The sequence below is a fragment of the Eubalaena glacialis genome, chromosome 6, assembly GCF_028564815.1.
Source record: "Eubalaena glacialis isolate mEubGla1 chromosome 6, mEubGla1.1.hap2.+ XY, whole genome shotgun sequence".
NCBI lineage: Eukaryota > Metazoa > Chordata > Mammalia > Artiodactyla > Balaenidae > Eubalaena > Eubalaena glacialis.
In genome coordinates, this window is record NC_083721.1 from 72,420,926 (window position 1) to 72,441,109 (window position 20,184).

The 20,184-nt window shown below is 39.2% G+C and overlaps 2 protein-coding genes across 4 annotated transcripts in view; both read left to right on the forward strand.

Moving 5' to 3' along the window:
* IQCG (IQ motif containing G) overlaps positions 1-20,184 on the forward strand; it is a 40,672-nt gene that overhangs the window by 5,220 nt on the left and 15,268 nt on the right. For 2 of the 3 annotated variants that reach the window (XM_061193195.1, XM_061193196.1), the window contains exons 4-6: positions 2,804-3,024; positions 5,977-6,105; positions 8,162-8,243. In XM_061193195.1, coding sequence (XP_061049178.1) covers positions 2,804-3,024; positions 5,977-6,105; positions 8,162-8,243 — 432 coding nt within the window. Of the gene's footprint in view, positions 1-2,800; positions 3,025-5,976; positions 6,106-8,161; positions 8,244-20,184 lie in introns of all 3 variants that reach the window. The other variant, XM_061193194.1, reaches the window with a different exon arrangement.
* On the forward strand, positions 17,652-19,293 carry LOC133093386 (heterogeneous nuclear ribonucleoprotein K-like). Its single transcript, XM_061193193.1, is given in 1 exon segment — positions 17,652-19,293. A coding segment is annotated over 1 exon segment (1,389 nt). The 5' UTR covers positions 17,652-17,753; the 3' UTR covers positions 19,143-19,293.

The window sequence follows — 20,184 nt, forward strand, 5'->3', positions numbered from 1 at the left end:
TTCTTAAATTAAGCTGGTTAACAAATAGTACAAAAGAGACTAGTGTTTCCTTTCTATTGTCTCCTTCAGTAAGAATCAAAAATAAAGAGGGAAGATATTCAGTTAACAAGATAAAGTTTTATCAATGATATTTACTGTCAGGCTTTAAAAAGGGCAATTTTCCATCATAGAAACTCAAGAGAGAAGGAAAAACCCAAATTTATAAACAACATTCAGTAGTGGTCACCACTCCAGTAAATAAAAGAACAAAACTTTTGCAGTTTTATTCTGGTTTATGATCTTCACCCACAAAATTTTCTGACTTAACAGAGGCCTTGCTTATGATTTTATAGAAGTATAAAAAGTAAAGGTTTGTACTCTTATTTTGATTAATAGCAGCTTAAAAGCCCCTTTCTCAATATGTTAGTTCTATAACTTTTAAAAATGGTGACCCTTAAAATAATTTTTTGTTTTTTTACTTTATAGTACTATAGTTGTTCTAACTCATAAATTTTTACAGTACCATTACCCTATAGGGCATAGTATATATAATTAAAAATCTTAGTGTGAATGTGAATGCTTTCTTTCTCCAAAAGCTTCACATTGTTGAGACTTACAATAACAACCCTGGGATGAAAGTTTAGTTAGCATTATCCCTCTTTCACAACCATTTTTATAGCTAAAGATATTTCCAAAGAGTTTTTCATTCATTAGAATCATGGAATGGAATGATGAAAAATATACTAATGTACCAAGTTCTACCAGAAGTGGGAGTAATTGGTCCAAAGTTTGGAAAGAGCTCCCTTGCCCGGAATACTGTTTTTCTTATCTTTTCCCTTAGGACCTAATACCCTACTGTACAAGGAAGTGAATGGACCAGAATATTTAGCGAGTTCCTTTAAGTTCTCTTCTGAAAATTCATATTTATTTCTGGTAATCAGTACATCAGGCTGTTTAACACATTTGCTTCCTTTTCCAGATGCCCAAGCACAAATGTAGAGGAACAATGGTTAGGGGGATCAGAAAAAACAAACTTTCCAGGCCTTACATTTCCCATTCCCTCCCTAGACAAAATCTAGAGTAATAACCATCCACATACTTAACGTTTTCCTTATGTACAGATAAATTTCAGTTTAACTGTTGAAATTCTATGGTGTCTGTTCTCTTTGTAGTCAATAATAAATTTTAATTTAAAGGAGTATTTTAAAATTTAATTCTTATTTAAGGCAGCATTTTGTTTTGTACTTGCCTACAAATGTTTTCCTCAGATCTGAATCTTTGCTTATGGTTGATATAAGGAAAAATGCTGTTGAGTCTGTGTTTATTAACTTTTATAGATAGTTGTTGTTTTTTTTTTTAACATTTCTGGTCTAATTGAAGTTCAGCTAAGGAAGACCTAGGCTTTTATGTATCAATATGCATATGAAACTCTTCTGTGCGTAGGATCAGCACAAGAATTTAAGTAATCATATCAAATGCTAAACTTGCATAGTTCTGTGTACTGTTCTAAATACTTTTTCTTTCTTTCTTTCTTTCTCTTTCTTTCTTTCTCCCCCTCTCTCTTATTTCCCTCCTCCCTCCCTCCCTCCCTTCCTTCCATCCTCATAATAACTACTAGAGAGCAAGTACTATTATTATCCCTATTTTATCAATGGGAAGATGGAGGCATAGAGATGTTAAGTAGTCGCCTAAAGTCAATGTGGTTTACCTGTTTAAAGTAACAGATAGGGCCAGGATTTAAACAAGGAAGTCTGGTTTCAGAGTCCATATGCACAGCATAATTGCTGTGTTATGTGGCTTCCCATTGGCTCAAGATTTTAGCCACAGATTAAATAGGAATCATCAATTGAAAGACATATCCTGTTCCTATGGTAATGCTCACCCCTTAGTATTCAAGTTTGGGTTTGAAAATTCCCCACATGAACTTTGAAATCTATATCACACCACTAAATATACTATCAACTCCTACTCTTTGGTATGATTCTCCTTTCATTCTTTATACAGTGGGCCCTCCATATCCGCGGGTTCCACATCTGCAGATTCAAGCAACCATGGATCGAAAATATTCAGAAAAAAATTCCAGAAAGTTCCAAAAAGCAAAACTTGAATTTTCTGTGTGCTGGCAGCTATTTACATAGTATTTACGTTGTATTAGTTATTATAAGTAACCTAGAGATGATTTAAAGTACATGAGAGGATGTGCATAGGTTATAAACAAATACTATGCCATTTTATATAAGGGCCATCAGCATCTGTGGATTTTGGTCTCCTTGAGGGGCGGGGGGGGTGGATCCTGGAACTAGTCCTCCACAGATACCAAGGGACAACTGTATTTAAAATTCATGTGTTCAGTGAACATTTGAGTCTTTACTGTACCCTAGACATTCTTTTAAACAATGGGATTATAAAGATGGCCACATTTATTTAATATTCAATCTTGTTCCAAAAAGAATTTGAGGTGCACCAAGATCTCTAAGACACTGTCCCTTCCCTCATAGAATTTACAATCTAATGGAGATATTTATACAAATAATTACAAATGGTAAATGTCTGCTAATAGAGATGTTTCACAGAGAACTTTACCTTTGGTCATAGTCTTAAAGTTTACCAGGTTGGGGAATGACAGAGAGTGGGAACGTTGTCTAAAGTCAGGAAGACACAAAACAGCAGAGCATGTAGTTTGATGTGGCTGAAGAAAAGGGTAATTTTCTGGTAGTAATATTATAAGAGGTTCAAAATGTAGGCAGAGGCCCTCTTGTAGCATTGTTTCTTTATGTTTTAAAAATCTGTCTTAACGTAAAACATCATTTATTGCTTTTAGAAGAATAACAAAGAAATACATTTAGAAGGAAAAAGCTTAGAAAAACCTTTACTGGTCTCAAAATCCTCAAAAATATCCAGTCCATTCGTACATAAAGAAGAGCCCAAGTTGCCAGAAATCAGACAAGGAGGCCAGTTTAACAAAGTGCAAGATCTTATCTTCAAAAAACCTACAAGGCAGACCATAATGAATACAGAGACACTGAAGAAAATTCAGATTGATAGGTAAGGAACGAGAGCATATTTGGAAATGTGATAATGTATTTCTAGATGGCTGAAGAGTGGATGCAGGAGTGGCTCACTGCTCTCTTCTTTTATGGGTTGGTCATTGTATCCGAGTGACTGCAGATAATAGGATTAGCCAAAGACTACCTAGGGGAAGTGTGGTACAGTTGAAAGTATGGTGGCTGTATGGTTGGCAAGTTATTGAGCCTTTGTTTACAGTTTTTAAAAATGAGAATAATGGGGCTTCCCTGGTGGCGCAGTGGTTAGGAATCTGCCTGCCAGTGCAGGGGACCTGGGTTCGAGCCCTGGTCTGGGACGATCCCACATGCCGCGGAGCAACTAAGCCCACAAACCACAACTACTGAGCCCGTGTGCCACAACTACTGAAGCCCGTGCGCCAAGAGCCCGTGCTCCACAACAAGAGAAGCCACCGCAATGAGAAGTCCGCGCACCACAACAAAGAGTAGCCCCCGCTCACCGCAACTAGAGAAAGCCTGCGTGCCACAACTAGAGAACGCCTGCGTGCAGCAACGAAGACCCATTGCAGCCAAATATAAATAAATAAATAAATTTATTAAATAAATAAATAAATGAGAATAATGATAGCAACTTTGCAACATTAATGTAAGGATTAGCAGGAAGGTTCAGCCAAGTGCTTGACACAAATTGGTAGCTATTGTGATACTTTATCCATTAGTAAGAGACAGACACTGTCAAAGTAGCCAAATTTTAAACTGCTTTAATCCTGAGGGTTTCTTAAAAGCAGTCTCAATGTCCATTGTCTCATTATTCAGTTTTTTGTTGTCAACTGGCTTGCTGACAAAGAAGCCTGTTAAGTTAAAAGAGGGTATAACCTTACGGTAAGAATTTTTGGTAAATAAGGGTTTGTAGCAATTACCCAGAGCCATTAGCCAAATCCAGCCTGTAGTCTATTTTTGAAAATAAGTTTTAGTGGAATACAGCATTGCCGGTTTGTTTACATATCATCTATGGCTGCTTTCATGGGATAACAGCAGAGTTGAGTGGTTTCAACAGAGAGTTTATGTCCTGCAAAACCAAAAATATTTACTATTTGTCCCCTTACAGAAAAACTTGCTGACCCCTGCTTTAGACCCTCACCAGAAGGGTATTGTCTCTTGCTAAAAACAATCTGGTCCAGATTTGCATACATGACAGACAGTGTCCTGTTTATAAGCTGCTAGTTAATGTCCTTTCATTCTCAGTGTGTTGGATCATTTTTTGTGTGTGTGTGTGTGTGCTTGGCGTTTTTTTTTTTGTTTTTTGTTTTTAATTTTATTTATTTACTTATTTATTTATGGCTGTGTTAGGTCTTCGTTTCTGTGTGAGGGCTTTCTCTAGTTGTGGCAAGTGGGGGCCACTCTTCATTGCGGTGCGCGGGCCTCTCACTATCGCGGCCTCTCTTGTTGCGGAGCACAGGCTCCAGACGCGCAGGCTCAGTAGTTGTGGCTCACGGGCCCAGCTGCTCCGCGGCATGTGGGATCTTCCCAGACCAGGGCTCGAACCCGTGTCCCCTGCATTGGCAGGCAGATTCTTAACCACTGCGCCACCAGGGAAGCCCTGGATCATATTTTTTAATTGATTTCTTGACTCCATTGTATTTATTTTCTTAATATAGTTATTGAATCTTTTTGTGTGAACTATTGGTAATAAATTATTATGTAAAACAGTAAGTGTAGTTCTTACTGATTCTAGATCAAAACATTAAATAGCAGTTTTTAAAATTCTCTACCTAGGAGAATACTATAAAAAGCAATGGACTAGGAGTCAGGAATCTGGATTAAATAGTTCTAGTTCTTTTTCAAACTAGTTATGTGACCTTGGGCAAGGCATTTAACCTTCCTGAGCCTGGGTTTACTCATCTCTAAAATGTGTTGTATTAACTCTTTAAACAAAAAATTTTTTAAATGATTTAACTTTTTCAAAATTATGAAATATATCAAAAATGCAGAAAATTATAAAGAATAAAATAATGAATGCTTATGCATGTAACCACCAAATCTTAACATTTTACATGATTGCTTTAGAGTGTTTTTTCAAATAAAATACTTAGGATACAACTGAAGCCTCTGATTCTAGTTCCCTCACCCTTGCCCCAAATATTTCTTCTGAATTTGTTTTTTATTATACTCTTGCATATTGTGATACTTTTATTAGGTATCGGGGTGTTTTATTTAAGCAATACATATGGTTTTACATGTTCTTAAATGTTGTATACATAGTATCATGCTGTACATTCCAGGTCTGTTAGTCCTTGGTATGTAAACTTTTTCAGGCTAGGGAATTTCTCTTTTATTTCTAGTTTGCTAAGAGTTTTTGTTGTTTGTTTTTATTTTTTTTTAATTTTTAAAAAATTTTAAATATTTATTTATTTTTGGCTGTGTTGGGTCCTTGTTGCTGCACACCATCTTTCTCTAGTTGTGGTGAGCAGGGGCTACTCTTTGTTGCAGTGTGTGGGCTTCTCATTGCGGTGGCTTCTGTTCTTGTGGAGCACGGACTCTAGGTACGCAGGCTTCAGTAGCTGTGGCACGTGGGCTCAGTAGTCGTGGCTCGCGGGCTCTAGAGCGCAGGCTCAGTAGTTGTGGCGCACGGGCTTAGTTGCTCTGCAGCATGTAGAATCTTCCTGGACCAGGGCTCAAACCCGTGTCCCCTGCATTGGCAGGTGGATTCTTAACCACTGCGCCACCAGGGAAGTCCCTGTTGTTTGTTTTTAAATGATGTGATGATCATATGGCTTTTTTCTCCTTTTGTCTTTATTAATGTGAGGAATTCCATTAATAGATTTTCTAATACTAAACTATTTTTGCATTCCAAGAATAATTCCAACTTAGTTATGACGTTCCTTCTGGGTCTTAACTTGTGTGATTTCTGTAGCCCTTTGGGAATGTAGGGAAATATATCTTATTGATCCATCTTTTTTGTTTCTCCTTACAGGCAATTTTTAAGTGATGTAATTACAGAAACCGTGCAGGAGTTGCAAGATTCAGGCACTTTCACCAATCTCCTGAAAGCTTTGGGCAAAGAGAGGGAAAACAAAATGCATTTCTATAATATCATTGCCAGGTCAGAGTAATTTTAGTTTTATTTGCTTTGCTGCATTTTAAAGTTCTATAAAATTCTCACTGGAAGTCTTAGATTTCTAAAGCAAATCAAATTTTTGCTTTTGAATGAAGATAACTAGAAGTCAGAAATTTGGGTTTTATTCCTAGTTCTGCTGGGACAATAACTCAATTTCTGGGCTTCAGTTATCTGTGTCTACAATATATAAAGTACAATATAGGTACTATAAATGGGTAGTGCATAATCTATGGTTTGTTTTGGCAATGACAATCTCAAGATTCTAGTTAAGTTCATGCTTTCTTTTTTTATAAATTTATTTATTTTAGTTATTTATTTTTGACTGCGTTGGGTCTTCATTGCTGCTCGCGGGCTTTCTCTAGTTGCGTTGAGCAGGAGCTACTCTTCATTGCAGTGCGCGGGCTTCTCATTGCGGTGGCTTCTCTTGTTGCAGAGCATGGGCTCTAGAATGCAAGCTCAGTAGTTGTGGCACACAGGCTTAGTTGCTCCGTGACATGTGGGATCTTCCTGGACCAGGGATCGAACCCATGTCCTCTGCATTGGCAGGCGGATTCTTAACCACTGCGCAACCAGAGAAGCTCAAGTTCATGCTTTCTAAAAATTCCTGAGTAGCAGTATTTCTCTAGCTGCAATTTAGTGATAAGTGTTTTTGTTGTTGTTGTTGCTATAGACTGAATGTTCTTGGCCCCCCCCCCTTAGTTTTTGGAAATCCTGACCCCTAATGTGATGGTATTAGGAGGTGGGACCTTTGGTAGGTGATTAGGTTGTGAGGGTGGAGCCTTCATCAATGGGATTAGTGCCCTTATAGAAGAGACCGAGCAGAGCTCCCTCTCCCCTTCTGTCATATATAGATACCAATGAAAATGGCCATTTGTGAACCAGGTAGCTGGTTCTCACCAGACACTGAATCTGATAGCACCTGGATCTTGGACTTAATAGCCTCCAGAACTGTGAGAAATCAATTTCTTTGTTTGTAAGCCACCCAATCTATGATATTTTTGTTATAGCAGCCCAAGCTAAGATAGGTATTGTTTTGTTTTGTTTTTTCTTGTATTGTTCTGTTATTTTATTTTAAACCTAAATAATGGGATTGCTGGAGATAAGCAGAATTCTGTTTCTGAGAGCAAACAGAAACAACATAAAATAGTTAAATTCTCATTCAGACAGTACTGAGTTTCAATTCTGCTCTGCCATTTACTATTTGTGTGACCATGGCAAGTATGTTAGTCTGTGTCTTCTGAGAGATAGATGCCAAGATGAGATTATTAATGTAAAGATTTTATCGGGGAAACACCTATGTGAGAGAAAATGAGGAGGGAGCCTTTGGATTCAATGCTGGACTCACCCTAAGTGAAGGAGACGAAGGTTGAGTGGAAGAGACTGCCCTGCAGTCTAAGGATGGTTTGGCAAGGTCATCAGGGAGCCCTTGAGCCAAAGTCAAGCATCAGAAAAGTCCTGGGTCTCCCAGGAAGGGATGGTCTTATCCCTGCCACACTCAAAACTTGGCTGGGAGCAGTCAGTGGGAAGTGTGGCCTCAGAGCACACACAGTGAAGGAGTTCAGAGCCTAGAGCTGGGACCCTTACTTGCTTACATCGCCTGTACTTGGAGGTCTGTGAGGCACATTCTCATGTCCTCCACAGCAAGTTACCTCAGCATTCTACATTTTCCTCATCTGTAAAATAGAGGTAGTGATAAAGACTACCACATAAGGTTATTGAGAGGTGCTCAGAATAGAAAGGAGTCTTCTTTTTCCTCTTCCTGTTCCTCTTCTTCTTAGCTTTTTCTCAGCAGCAGCTATTTTAGATATAACACAGTCTTTTTTTAAAGTGTTACTGAAAGTTTGCTCCATGGACCAGCACTATTAGCATCACCTGGGAACTTGGTAGAGATACAAATTCCAGGGTCCCCAACCCAGACCAAATGAATGAGAATCTCTGGGGTAGAGCCCAGGAATCTCTTTCTTAGCTTCTAGGCGAACACTGTGCACCCTAAAGTTTGAGAAGCACTACTCTAAACACAAATTATTCTTATTTCTCCTAGGGAGAAAAATGGAAGAAAAAAGATAAAATCTCTTCAAAAACAGCTGCTTAATGTCAAAAGAGAAAGGCAAGCTGAAGTACAGGTAAGAATTACCTGGGCAACACCAAAAGTTACTGAGCTCAAACAGCTAAATAGAAGTCATCTGTCTCAAGCAAAAAAAAAAAAAAGTTACGTATAAGAAATTGTCATTTCTCCTGGGGTGCCTAAACTATTAAAAATATAAAGAGAGTAATTAGATATTTGGCCTGGAATGTACAATTATGTCCAGAATCGACCTCTGGGAGACCCTAACCCTCTGGAGCTCTAAGCCTGTTCTTACCCCTCCCAACCGATCCAACTACATCACCCACTCCTTCCTTCCAGGAGACCGTGTCTCAGGCAGTCTCTTGTATGCCAAGATCCCAGATGGGAGACTATAGTCCTAGGTAGGACATTAAGCACATTACATACCTCCTTACACCTGATGGTTAGGGTTAATAATGTCATTTGCATTATATTTCAAGTACAGAGTGGATTTATTGAGCTTCTCTGGTCATTAGGGCCTAACCTTATGTCTAATCTACCTCTATAAGAAAATGCATCCTGAGTTTTAAGCAAGTGACTTGCAAAACAATGTTTGGGCTACAACCTAGGCAGTTAGAAATTAGTACCATTAGGATGACTAACACTATTAGCAGTTTAGAAAGTTACAAAGTATGGCCGAATATCAGCTTTTCACTGCCTAGCTAATTGGACAAGTTTATGCTTCCTATCAGGGAATCTTCATCATTCCCTACATAGAAGTTAGAATAATATTTGAAAAATATATTCAGAAGAATTGTCTGAAAAAGGTCACTAGCCTTTCTTCTGAGATACTATCTTTAGGTCTTCTGAACAAATCGTTTATTTGTTCTATTATCTCTCATTTTCTATTATCAATTTTGAACTACCTTTGGTATTGATTTTCACTTCATTATCCCTATTAACCCTCTGTTTATAGCCTACATTTTTAGAAAGCCATTTCTTTTTTTGTTTATTTTTATTTATTTATTTATTTTTGGCTGCATCAGGTCTTAGTTGCAGCACGAGGGATCTTTGTTGCAGTGCATGGGCTTCTCTCTAGTTGTGATATGCGGGTTTTCTCTTTCTAGTTGTGGGGTGAGGGCTCCAGAGCATGTGGGCTCTGTAGTTTGTAGCACGTGGGCTCTCTAGTTGTGGCACGCAGGCTCAGTAGTTGTGGCGCACGGGCTTAGTTGCCCTGCGGCATGTGACATCTTAGTTCCCTGACCAGGGATTGAACCCATGTCCTCTGCTTTGGAAGGTGGATTCGTTACCACTGTACCACCGGGGAAGTCCCCTGAAAACCATTTCTGTGCCACCCTGCCCTGCAAAGGCTTCATTAAAACTAGTGTGCACTAACTCAAAATGGATTAAAGACCTAAGTGTAAGGCCAGACACTATCAAACTCTTAGAGGAAAACATAGGCAGAACACTGTATGACATAAATCACAGCAAGATCCTTTTTAACCCAGGTCCTAGAGAAATGGAAATAAAAACACAAATAAACAAATGGGACCTAATGAAACTTAAAAGCTTTTGCACAGCAAAGGAAACCATAAACAAGACCAAAAGACAACCCTCAGAATGGGAGAAAATATTTGCAAATGAAGCAACGGACAAAGGATTAATCTCCAAGATTTACAAGCAGCTCATGCAGCTCAATAACAAAAAAACAAACAACCCAATCCAAAAATGGGCAGAAGACCTAAATAGACATTTCTCCAAAGAAGATATACAGATTGCCAACAGACACATGAAAGAATGCTCAACATCATTAATCATTAGAGAAATGCAAATCAAAACTACAATGAGGTATCATCTCACACCGGTCAGAATGGCCATCATCAAAAAATCTAGAAACAATAAATGCTGGAGAGGGTGTGGAGAAAAGGGAACACTCTTGCACTGTTGGTGGGAATGTAAATTGATACAGCCACTATGGAGAACAGTATGGAGGTTCCTTAAGGAACTAAAAATAGAACTACCATACAACCCAGCAATCCCACTACTGGGCATATACCCTGAGAAAACCATAATTCAGAAAGAGTCATGTACCAAAATATTCATTGCAGCTCTGTTTACAATAGCCAGGACATGGAAGCAACCTAGGTGTCCATCATCGGATGAATGGATAAAGAAGATGTGGCACATATATACAATGGAATATTACTCAGCCATAAAAAGAAATGAAATGGAGGTGTTTGTAATGAGGTGGATGGAGTTAGAGTCTGTCATACAGAGTGAAGTAAGTCAGAAAGAGAAAAAGAAATATAGTATGCTAACACATATATATGGAATCTAAGGAAAAAAAAAAAGGTCATGAAGAACCTAGTGGCAAGATGGGAATAAAGACACAGACCTACTAGAGAATGGACTTGAGGATATGGGGAGGGGGAGGGGTGAGATGTGACAGGGTGAGAGAGTGTCATGGACATATATACACTACCAAATGTAAAATAGATAGCTAGTGGGAAGCAGCCGCATAGCACAGGGAGATCAGCTCGTTGCTTTGTGACCACCTAGAGGGGTGGGATAGGGAGGGTGGGATAGGGAGGGTGGGCGGGAGGGAGATGCAAGAGGGAAGAGATATGGGAACATATGTATATGTATAACTGATTCACTTTGTTATAAAGCAGAAGCTAACACACCATTGTAGAGCAATTATACTTCAATAAAGATGTTTAAAAAAAAAACAAAAACAAAACTAGTGTGCACTTAGGTTTTCTCTCTAATGAATAGACTTTTTCAGAGGTTTCTTAGCCTTTTTTCCCTCAAAAACTCTACCATTATTTAAAACTTCCTCTTTTATTTCTTGACTATCAAAAAAGAAGATATTTGTATCAATGTCCTTTTAAGGCTCCAAACCAAATAGTATCAAAAGAGACCTCAGCTTTGGCACTCTGCCAATCAACTCCCCTTTGCTACTATCACAGCCACTGTTTTTCTCTTTCTTTAAACACTTTAAATTATATTGTTGGGGACTTCCCTGGTGGTCCAGTGGTTAAGACTTCGCCTGTGAATGCAGGGGGTGCGGGTTTGATCCCTGGTCGCGGAGCTAGGATCCCACATGCCTCACGGCCAAAAAAACCAAAAAAACATGAAACAGAAGCAATATTGTAACAAATTTAATAAAGACTTAAAAAAATAAATACATTGTTGACAGTATAATTTTCCAGACAACAGGTAATACTAGGTTGTTAAACTTACCTTCTTGGATTACAGTCTCAGCTGTTACATTCAGACACAGTAAAACTAAAGTAGAATATCACTCAGATATTTTGATCATCAGCAAAGGAGTAGATAAACCAGAACTAGAAGATGCAAGGCAAACCTTGAATAAAAAACAGCTATCAAGATGAAATCAAGTTAAATCCCTAGAGTTACTAAAAAACCAGTGGTCAAGTCAAGGTTGGAAAACAAGAAGACGGTTAGGAAGTACATGGATATTAGAGACCTGTGGGTCAGAAAATGATGACAGTAATTAGGATGGCAGGTTTGAGCGTGTGAAAGTATGTGTGGAGATCACTGGAATGTGAGGGAGCAATTGCCTTACGAAGCTTCCTACTGGGTCCCCAGGCAAAATGACAGTCACAAAGGAAAAAAATCAGGTTGCTGTTAGACTTCTGAACATCGGCACACAAAGCCAGATAACAGTGGAGCAGTGTTTTCATGAAACTAAAGGGGAAAAAAGAGAGACCCAAGGTCAATATATAAAAATTAATGTATCTTTTCCATATATCAGCAGCAGACTTAGAAAGAGAAATTGAAATATATATATTTACAATATCATCAAAAATATCAAATATCTAGCAATGAATCCAGTGGCAACAACAAAACCTGCAGGACTTCTTTGCAGCAAACTATAAAACAGTATTGAAAAATTAAATATTTAAATAATTAGAGGGATATACTATGTTTATGGATTAGAAGACTCCATATTAAAAAGATGTTAGGGAGGGTGGGAGGGAGGGAGATGCAAGAGGGAAGAGATATGGCAACATATGTATATGTGTAACTGATTCACTTTGTTGTAAAGCAGAAGCTAGCACACCATTGTAAAGCAATTATACTTCAATAAAGATGTTTAAAAAAAAAAAAAAAAAAAAAAAAGATGTGGATTCTTCCAAAATTGATTGATACATTGAATTCAATCCCAATCAGAATCTTGATTGGATTTAATTTAATTTACTTATTTACTCATTTTTGTGAGACTTGACAAACTGATTATAAAATTTATATTGATATGCCAAGGACCAAAAATAGTCAAGACACTATTAAAGAGAACTTGCGGGACTTCCCTGGTGGCGCAGTGGCTAAGAGTCTGCCTGCTGGTGCGGGGGACGCTGGTTCGACCCCTGGGCCGGGAGGATCCCACATGCCGCGGAGCAACTGGGCCCGTGCGCCACAACTACTGAGCCTGCGTTCTAGAGCCCACATGACACAACTACTGAAGCCTGCATGCCTAGAGCCCGTGCTCTGCAACAAGAGAAGCCACCGCAGTGAGAAGCCCGCGCACTACAACCAAGAGTAGCCCCCGCTCGCTGCAACTAGAGAAAGCCTGCGCACAGCAACGAAGACCCAACGCAACTTAAAATAATAATAATAATAATAATAAATAAGTAAAAAAAAAAAAAAAGAAGTTATTATATTATGTAACTGTTTAAAAGGTCATATAACATTTGTCTTCAATAACCCTGTGCCAAGTCAAAGGCATCTAGTTTTAATGCTATTGCCATGGGCCTCTGATTACTCTGGTTCTTCTCTGTATAGCTGTTCTGCACAAACTTACGGCCTTCCATGTTGACAGTGTGGAAACAGAGGAGGATATAAAATGCTTACAGGCTATGATTGTAAAACCATGATTAAGTCATACTAATAAGTGAACCCAAGTGTCATGCCGTTTCTTCATCTTCCAATATGCAACAAAGATCCAGCCTAGAAATACTGAGTTATAGGCTAAGGATCTTCAGCTGTATGAATTCCTTTTAAGATTCTCACTAAGAAGAGATCTGCCTTCACCATAACCCATTATCATAACCCTGGTTGTCCATGGTGTCTAGAGCTTTCTCCATGATCAATCATGGACTGATGCAGCATATTTGTGGGTTTTCGTAGCAGACCAAACTTTACTTCCAAATCCCCAAACTGCCTTCAGATCTAGACTTCTGGGCTTGTTATTTGAATTCAGAGAAGCTTTAGTAATGGAAAGAAGCAGTCAACCAATTAGAGTTAATAAGGCTCCGATGGCTGCCACAATATTGTGAGCAGAAGTCTTTTTTTTTTCCCCAGCCGCAGCGTGGGGCTTGTGGGATCTTAGTTCCCCGACCAGGGATCATTGAACCCAGGCCCATGGCAGTTAAAGCACTGAGTCCTAACCACTGGACTGCCAGGGAATTCCCCCAGAGGCTTTTAATGGTAGCGTCTGTTTTCATAATTGAACACAAAGTAGGGAGGAGAGTACTTGTTCCTGAAATTTTGGGTAGCTGGAGAAGATGGAACTTGTCTTATACCTCAGGCTGCCTCTTTGGTTGGATGGAAAAAGGAAAATGGAAATGTGGTCTACTAAAGTGATAAAAGCCATGGGAAAAAAATAGAGTTCTGTATTAAATTAACATTTATATTTGCCTGTCCGTCTGTAACTAAGAATACTGGCTGATTCTATGAGAGTCTATGAATAAACTCTGAGCCAAATAGTCTCCCGTTGTAAAATGCAGATGAAGCATGATCAAGTCAGAACTTCTAAAGTTTCAGGCTCCAATTCCACCCACTGCTTTCATTTCCATTTGAACTATTACCTTTCCAATCACACCAATTTCCTCTTTTCTTTCCTTTTGTACTAAAATTTTCGCACACTTCACTGTCTTGGATAATCTCTTCTGAGTAAACGCCTTCTTAAACGTGATGACCATATACTCCAATAAAGATGTTAAAAAAAAATGTGATGCCTAAAACTGTACACACTATTATAGATGTCTAACCACAACAGAGGATAGGGGAGATTTTTTTCCCTGTTATATAAACCGTATACAGTGCCACAGATTGCAGTAATATAAACAAAGAGGAAGCACTCCAAATGCTTTTCACAATATTGTATGGCAATATTCTTTCATGATTGTGAAGATTCTGATGACAAACCGTTAGAAGAAGCACAGTGAAAGGAAGATCTGAGAAGTCTAAAGAATACAAGGGAAGGGTGGCACCTTTTTACAGTGCTGCTATTACAACAACCAGTGGTGGGGCCCTAACCTCAGGTTCTCATGTTAGAAGCTGGGTAAGCCTCTAATGAAAGTGTTGGAAGACAAGTTAGGTCTTCACAATTCTCAACTTACAAGATTCTTCTAACCAAAATCAGGACTTTAGTTTCACCTTTGCTTCTTCTTGGAATCAGTCCAGAGTTGTAATAATCAACAGGGTTTTGAATTCTAATGTCTCTTACGTATCATATACCAGCTTTGAGTTTGCAAATTTAACAAGCATGTTTTCTATATCTATATTTAATTCTTTAATCCATTTTGGAGCCTAGAGTTCATCATCATCATGTCAACCTATTCTCTTTGGTACTCTTTCTATATCTGGCCCCCCAAAAGGAAATTAGTCATTAAAGAATGCAAAAAGCTGAGGGGATGAGTGAAGAAAGAGCGAGGTAATATGCGAAAATTAGTAATAGTGTGGCCAGAGAAAAAACAAAGTATGGCTTGGAGTGTGGAGCAGTTCAGGGATGTTTTAAGGTATCATGCAAAGCTTCCAGGATAGCACAGAGCTTTCCAAAGTGCAGTCAGTGACCGTGGATGGCAATGGGGTTGCTGAATGAAGAACAAAAGGATGAGAAATCGGTAGGGCTGTAGTTGATGTAGGGCTACCCAATCTAGACATTCGTGTGAACCCAGGTGTAAGAAACAAATTTTCATGATTAACTCCTGCTAAGGAAGAGGTACAAAATGCTCTTCCTCCAGCCGTAGAATACAGATGGTCACTATGAGGGTCAAAGGCAAGAGTTTGTACTCAAAATCACTGAGCACCATTAGGAAGAGCCCTCTCAATATTGCCGTAAGATTTTAGGGTTCTAGGACATCCAGCTTGTGCCCTTTGACTCCTTTTATAACCAGTCAAAATGAGTAGGGATGGGTTCATATCCTTCATGGTTACTGCATCTAACCTCAATAATCATGGCAAAGCTGAAGTAAGTGAAGGACTCTTCTTTAACAGCCAACCTTCTCCTTGAAGGCTTAGGCTTCTAGCTTACATAAGATATATCTCATACGTATGTATGTTATCTACCTATCTATCTCTACTTCCAGTTGTTCAGCACTCAAAATTTAAGGGAAATGAGAATTCCTAGGCCCAGTGGGAAAATAACTCCTTCTTGGAATCCTGTTCTGAGAACATCTCCCCAGTGCTATATACCTCCGTGGCAGCTCCAGCATTGGAAAGGTTTATTATACATGCTGGAGTCAATAGGATGAGGTAAGGACAAACTGCTTTAAGAAATTCTAGATCAGCATAAAATCAGGCATTATTGCTGCCTCAGGACTTTGGCATACATTTTTCCTTTTTCTTAGAATTCCCCTCGACCCCACTTTTCTTTTTTTTTTTTTAATTTTACTTTATTTATTTTTGGCTGTGTTGGGTCTTCATTGCTGCACGCGGGCTTTCTCTAGTTGCGGCGAGTAGGGGCTACTCTTCATTGCGGTGCGTGGGCTTCTCATTGCGGTGGCCTCTCTTGTTGCGGAGCACAGGCTCTAGGTGCGTGGGCTTCAGTAGTTGTGGCACTCGGGCTCAGTAGTTGTAGCACACGGGCTTAGTTGTTCCACAGCATGTGGGATCTTCCTGGACCAGGGCTCGAACCCGTGTCCCCTGTATTGTCAGGCAGATTCTTATCCACTGCACCACCAGGGCAGCGCAACCCACTTTTCTTACCCTTCAGGTGTCAGATTAAACATTCCTTTCTCAGAGAATCCTTTTTTGGACTATCCAATCTAATGTAGGTCTCTCTTGTTATTTTCTCTCATAGCCTGTTGCCCTTTTCTTTCATAGCATATTGCTCATTTTAAAAAGTTTATACATATTTGTTTCCTTTTAATTACATCTTTCCCACTAGATTGTAAGCTCTGTGAGGGCAAGGACCATGTCTATTTGGTCTTTACTATTTACCTAGAGTCTAGTTCAATGCCTGATACATAATAAATATTTTAAAAATGAATACCAAGGCCATTAAATTGCCAAGCACTTATCAAAAAGGCCTGATATTACAAGTGTTGGCAAGGATGTGGAGAAAAGGGAACCCTCATGTACTGTTGGTGGGAAAGTAAATTGGTGCAGTCACTATGGAAAACAGTATGGAGATTCCTCAAAAAATTAAGAATAAAACTACCATATAATTCATTTATTCCACTTCTGGGTATTTATCCAAAGAACATGAAAACACTAATTCGGAAAGATATACGTACCCCTATGTTCATTGCAGCATTGTCCACAATAGCCGAGATAAGGAAACAACCTAAGTGCCCACTGACAGATGAATGGATAAAGAAGATATGGTATATATATATATACACAGTATATATACAATGGAATACTACTCAGCCTTAAAAAGATGAAGTCTTGCTATTTGTGACAACATGGATGGACATTGAGATTATCATGCTAAGTGAAATAAGTCAGACAGAGAAAGATAAATAACATATAATTTCACTCATGTGGAATCTAAAACAAACAAACAAAACAAAAATAGATGAGCAAACCAAACAAAAACAAACATGTAGAACAGAGTAGTGGTTACCAGAAGGGGAAAGGATTAGGGGTGGGAAATGGGTAAAGAGGGTCAACTGTATGGTGACAGATGGAAACTAAACTTTTGGTGGTAAGCACATTATAATGTATACAGAAGTTGAAATATAATGTACACATGAAACTTACATAATATTATAAACCAATGTTAACTCAATTAAAAAAAGAAAAGAAATTGCCAAGCACTTTGTAACCTGCGAAGTTTTCACACATGTTGTCAATTAATCCTTATAATTACTTGCTAAGATACTGCAGGCAGGGTAGGTATTAATGTTTCTATTTTAAAGAAGGTAAGACTTAGAGAGTTTAACTGACGTGGCCAAATTCACACAGCTGGTGGGGCTTGGGTGGGAAGTTAGGTCTTTTGATCATTTAGTTCAGTGCTCTTTCCACCAAAAGGAGATAGTAATGGGAAATTTGTGTGGATACAGAGTACCCAAATGGTGTGCCTAGGAAAGAATCTCACAGTTCTGATGCTTAGAACTACTTATCTTTCATTTTCATTTATAGTATCCATGGTTATTGGGTAAATTTCCCATAGTGTGATAGCAGAAAAATAGATCCAGTTCCTTGTTGAAATATAAGAACAAAAGGTAAGTTCTCTGTCTAGCTGTGACCGGCTGAGGCTGCACAGCAGCATAGGGACGGTAGTCTTGCCTGGCTACTGCAGCACTAGGGTGTCAGTTGGTCCCGCCCAGAACACTTCAGTTCTGCCCTGCAAAGATATATTTAATAACTGATTGGTGTGCCCCTTTAACACAAGAAAATGGAAACTGAACATCCAGAGGAAACCTTTCCCAACACCGAAACCAATGGTGAATTTGGTAAACGCCCTGCTGAAGATATGGAAGACGAACAAGCTTTTAAAAGATCTAGAAACACTGATGAGATGGTTGAATTACACATTCTGCTTCAGAGCAAGAATGCTGGGGCAGTGATTGGAAAAGGAGGCAAGAATATTAAGGCTCTCCGTACAGACTACAATGCCAGTGTTTCAGTCCCAGACAGCAGTGGCCCTGAGTGCATATTGAGTATCAGTGCTGATATTGAAACAGTTGGAGAAATTCTGAAGAAAATCATCCCTATCTTGGAAGAGGGCCTGCAGTTGCCATCACCCACTGCAACCAGCCAGCTCCCACTCGAATCTGATGCTGTGGAATGCTTAAATTACCAACACTATAAAGGAAGCAACTTTGACTGCGAGTTGAGACTGCTGATTCATCAGAGTCTGGCTGGAGGAATTATTGGGGTCAAAGGTGGTAAAATCAAAGAACTTCGAGAGAACACTCAGACAACAATCAAGCTTTTCCAGGAATGTTGTCCTCAATCCACTGACAGAGTTGTTCTTATTGGAGGAAAACCTGATAGGGTTGTAGAGTGCATAAAGATCATCCTTGATCTTATATCAGAGTCTCCCATCAAAGGACATGCTCAGCCTTATGATCCCAATTTTTACGACAAAACCTATGATTATGGTGGTTTTACAATGATGTTTGATGACCACCGTGGATGTCCCATGGGATTTCCCATGCAGGGAAGAGGTGGTTTTGACAGAATGCCTCTTGGTCGGGGTGGGCGTCCCATGCCTCCATCCAGAAGAGATTGTGATGTGAGCCCTCGTTGAGGACCTCCTCCATCTCCTCCTGGACGAGGTGGCTGGGGTGGTGGCAGAGCTTGGAATCTTCCTCTTCCTCCACCACCACCACCTAGAGGAGGAGATCTAATGGCCTATGACAGAAGAGGGAGACCTGGAGACCGTTATGATGGCATGGTTGGTTTCAGTGCTGATGAAACCTGGGACTCTGCAGTAGATACATGGAGCCCATCAGAGTGGCAGATGGCTTATGAACCACAGGGTGGCTCTGGATATGATTATTCCTATGCAGAGGGTCGTGGCTCATACGGTGATCTTGGTGGACCTATTATTACTACACAAGTAACTATTCCCAAAGATCTGGCTGGATCTATTATTGGCAAAGGTGGTCAGCGGATTAAACAAATCCGTCATGAGTCAGGAGCTTCGATCAAAATTGATGAGCCTTTAGACGGGTCTGAAGATCGGATTATTACCATTACAGGAACACAGGCCCAGATAAAGAATGCACAGTATTTGCTGCAGAACAGTGTGAAGCAGTATTCTGGAAAGTTTTTCTAAGACTAGTGAAGAACTGAAGGAGTCCTGCATCTTTTTTTTTTTTTTTCTCTGGTTCTGTTTAAAAAGCCAACATTCCTCTGCTTCATAGGTGTTCTGCATTTGAGGTGTAGTGAAATCTTTGCTGTTCACCAGATGTAATGTTTTAGTTCCTTACAAACAAGCTTGGGGGTTGGGGGAGGGTGTGCAAAAACGAACATTGAGATTTTGAAACAGCAGCAGAGTGAGTGACTTTTAATTTTTGTTCATTGTTGATGGTTTTAAAAAAAATCCCCCCATGTAATTATTGTGAACCCTTTGCTTTGTGGTCACTGTAACATTTAGGGGGTGGGACAGGGAGGAAAAGTAGCAATAGTCCATGTGTCCCTGGCATCTATTCAGAGCAGTGTGCAGAATGTAATGCTCTTTTGTAAGAAATGTTTTATGATTTTTAAAATAAATTTAGTGGACCTATTTTTGGTGGTCATTTTTTTTTAAGATGGTCATTTTTCAAATGGCTGAATTCCCCCCAACCTGCCCCCAAACTAAACACTAAGTTTAATTTTCAGTCCTCTGTTGGATATAAATAAATGCATCTCTTCTTGGACTTAGGCAAATATCTTGACACATTCAGTTCTGGTGATTTCTTAAGTGATTAGAAAGTCCATTGCTTGGGAGGAAATTCCACCACACATTCATGCTTCTAATAAGCTGGGGATTTTTGTCTGTTTTTGCAAATGCTTGCCCCTACTTTGCAACGATTTTCTGTTTGTAGTTGTGAAGAACCAAGGTGGGGAGCAATGCAACAGATGGAGTAGTTGGTATAAGTACATACCAGAAGCCTAATGGCGGCAAGTTTTATTAATCAGAATAATACTTGGTTATGGAAGTGACTGATGCTAAATAAATTCTGATTATTTTTCATTAGATAATTTCTCACCTATAGACTTAAACTGTCAGCTTGGCAGTGTCTATTAGTTAAACTTTGTAAAATATATATTCTTGTTTTTCCATTGTATGCAAATTGAAAGGAAAAGATGTACCATTTCTCTGTTGTATGTTGGAT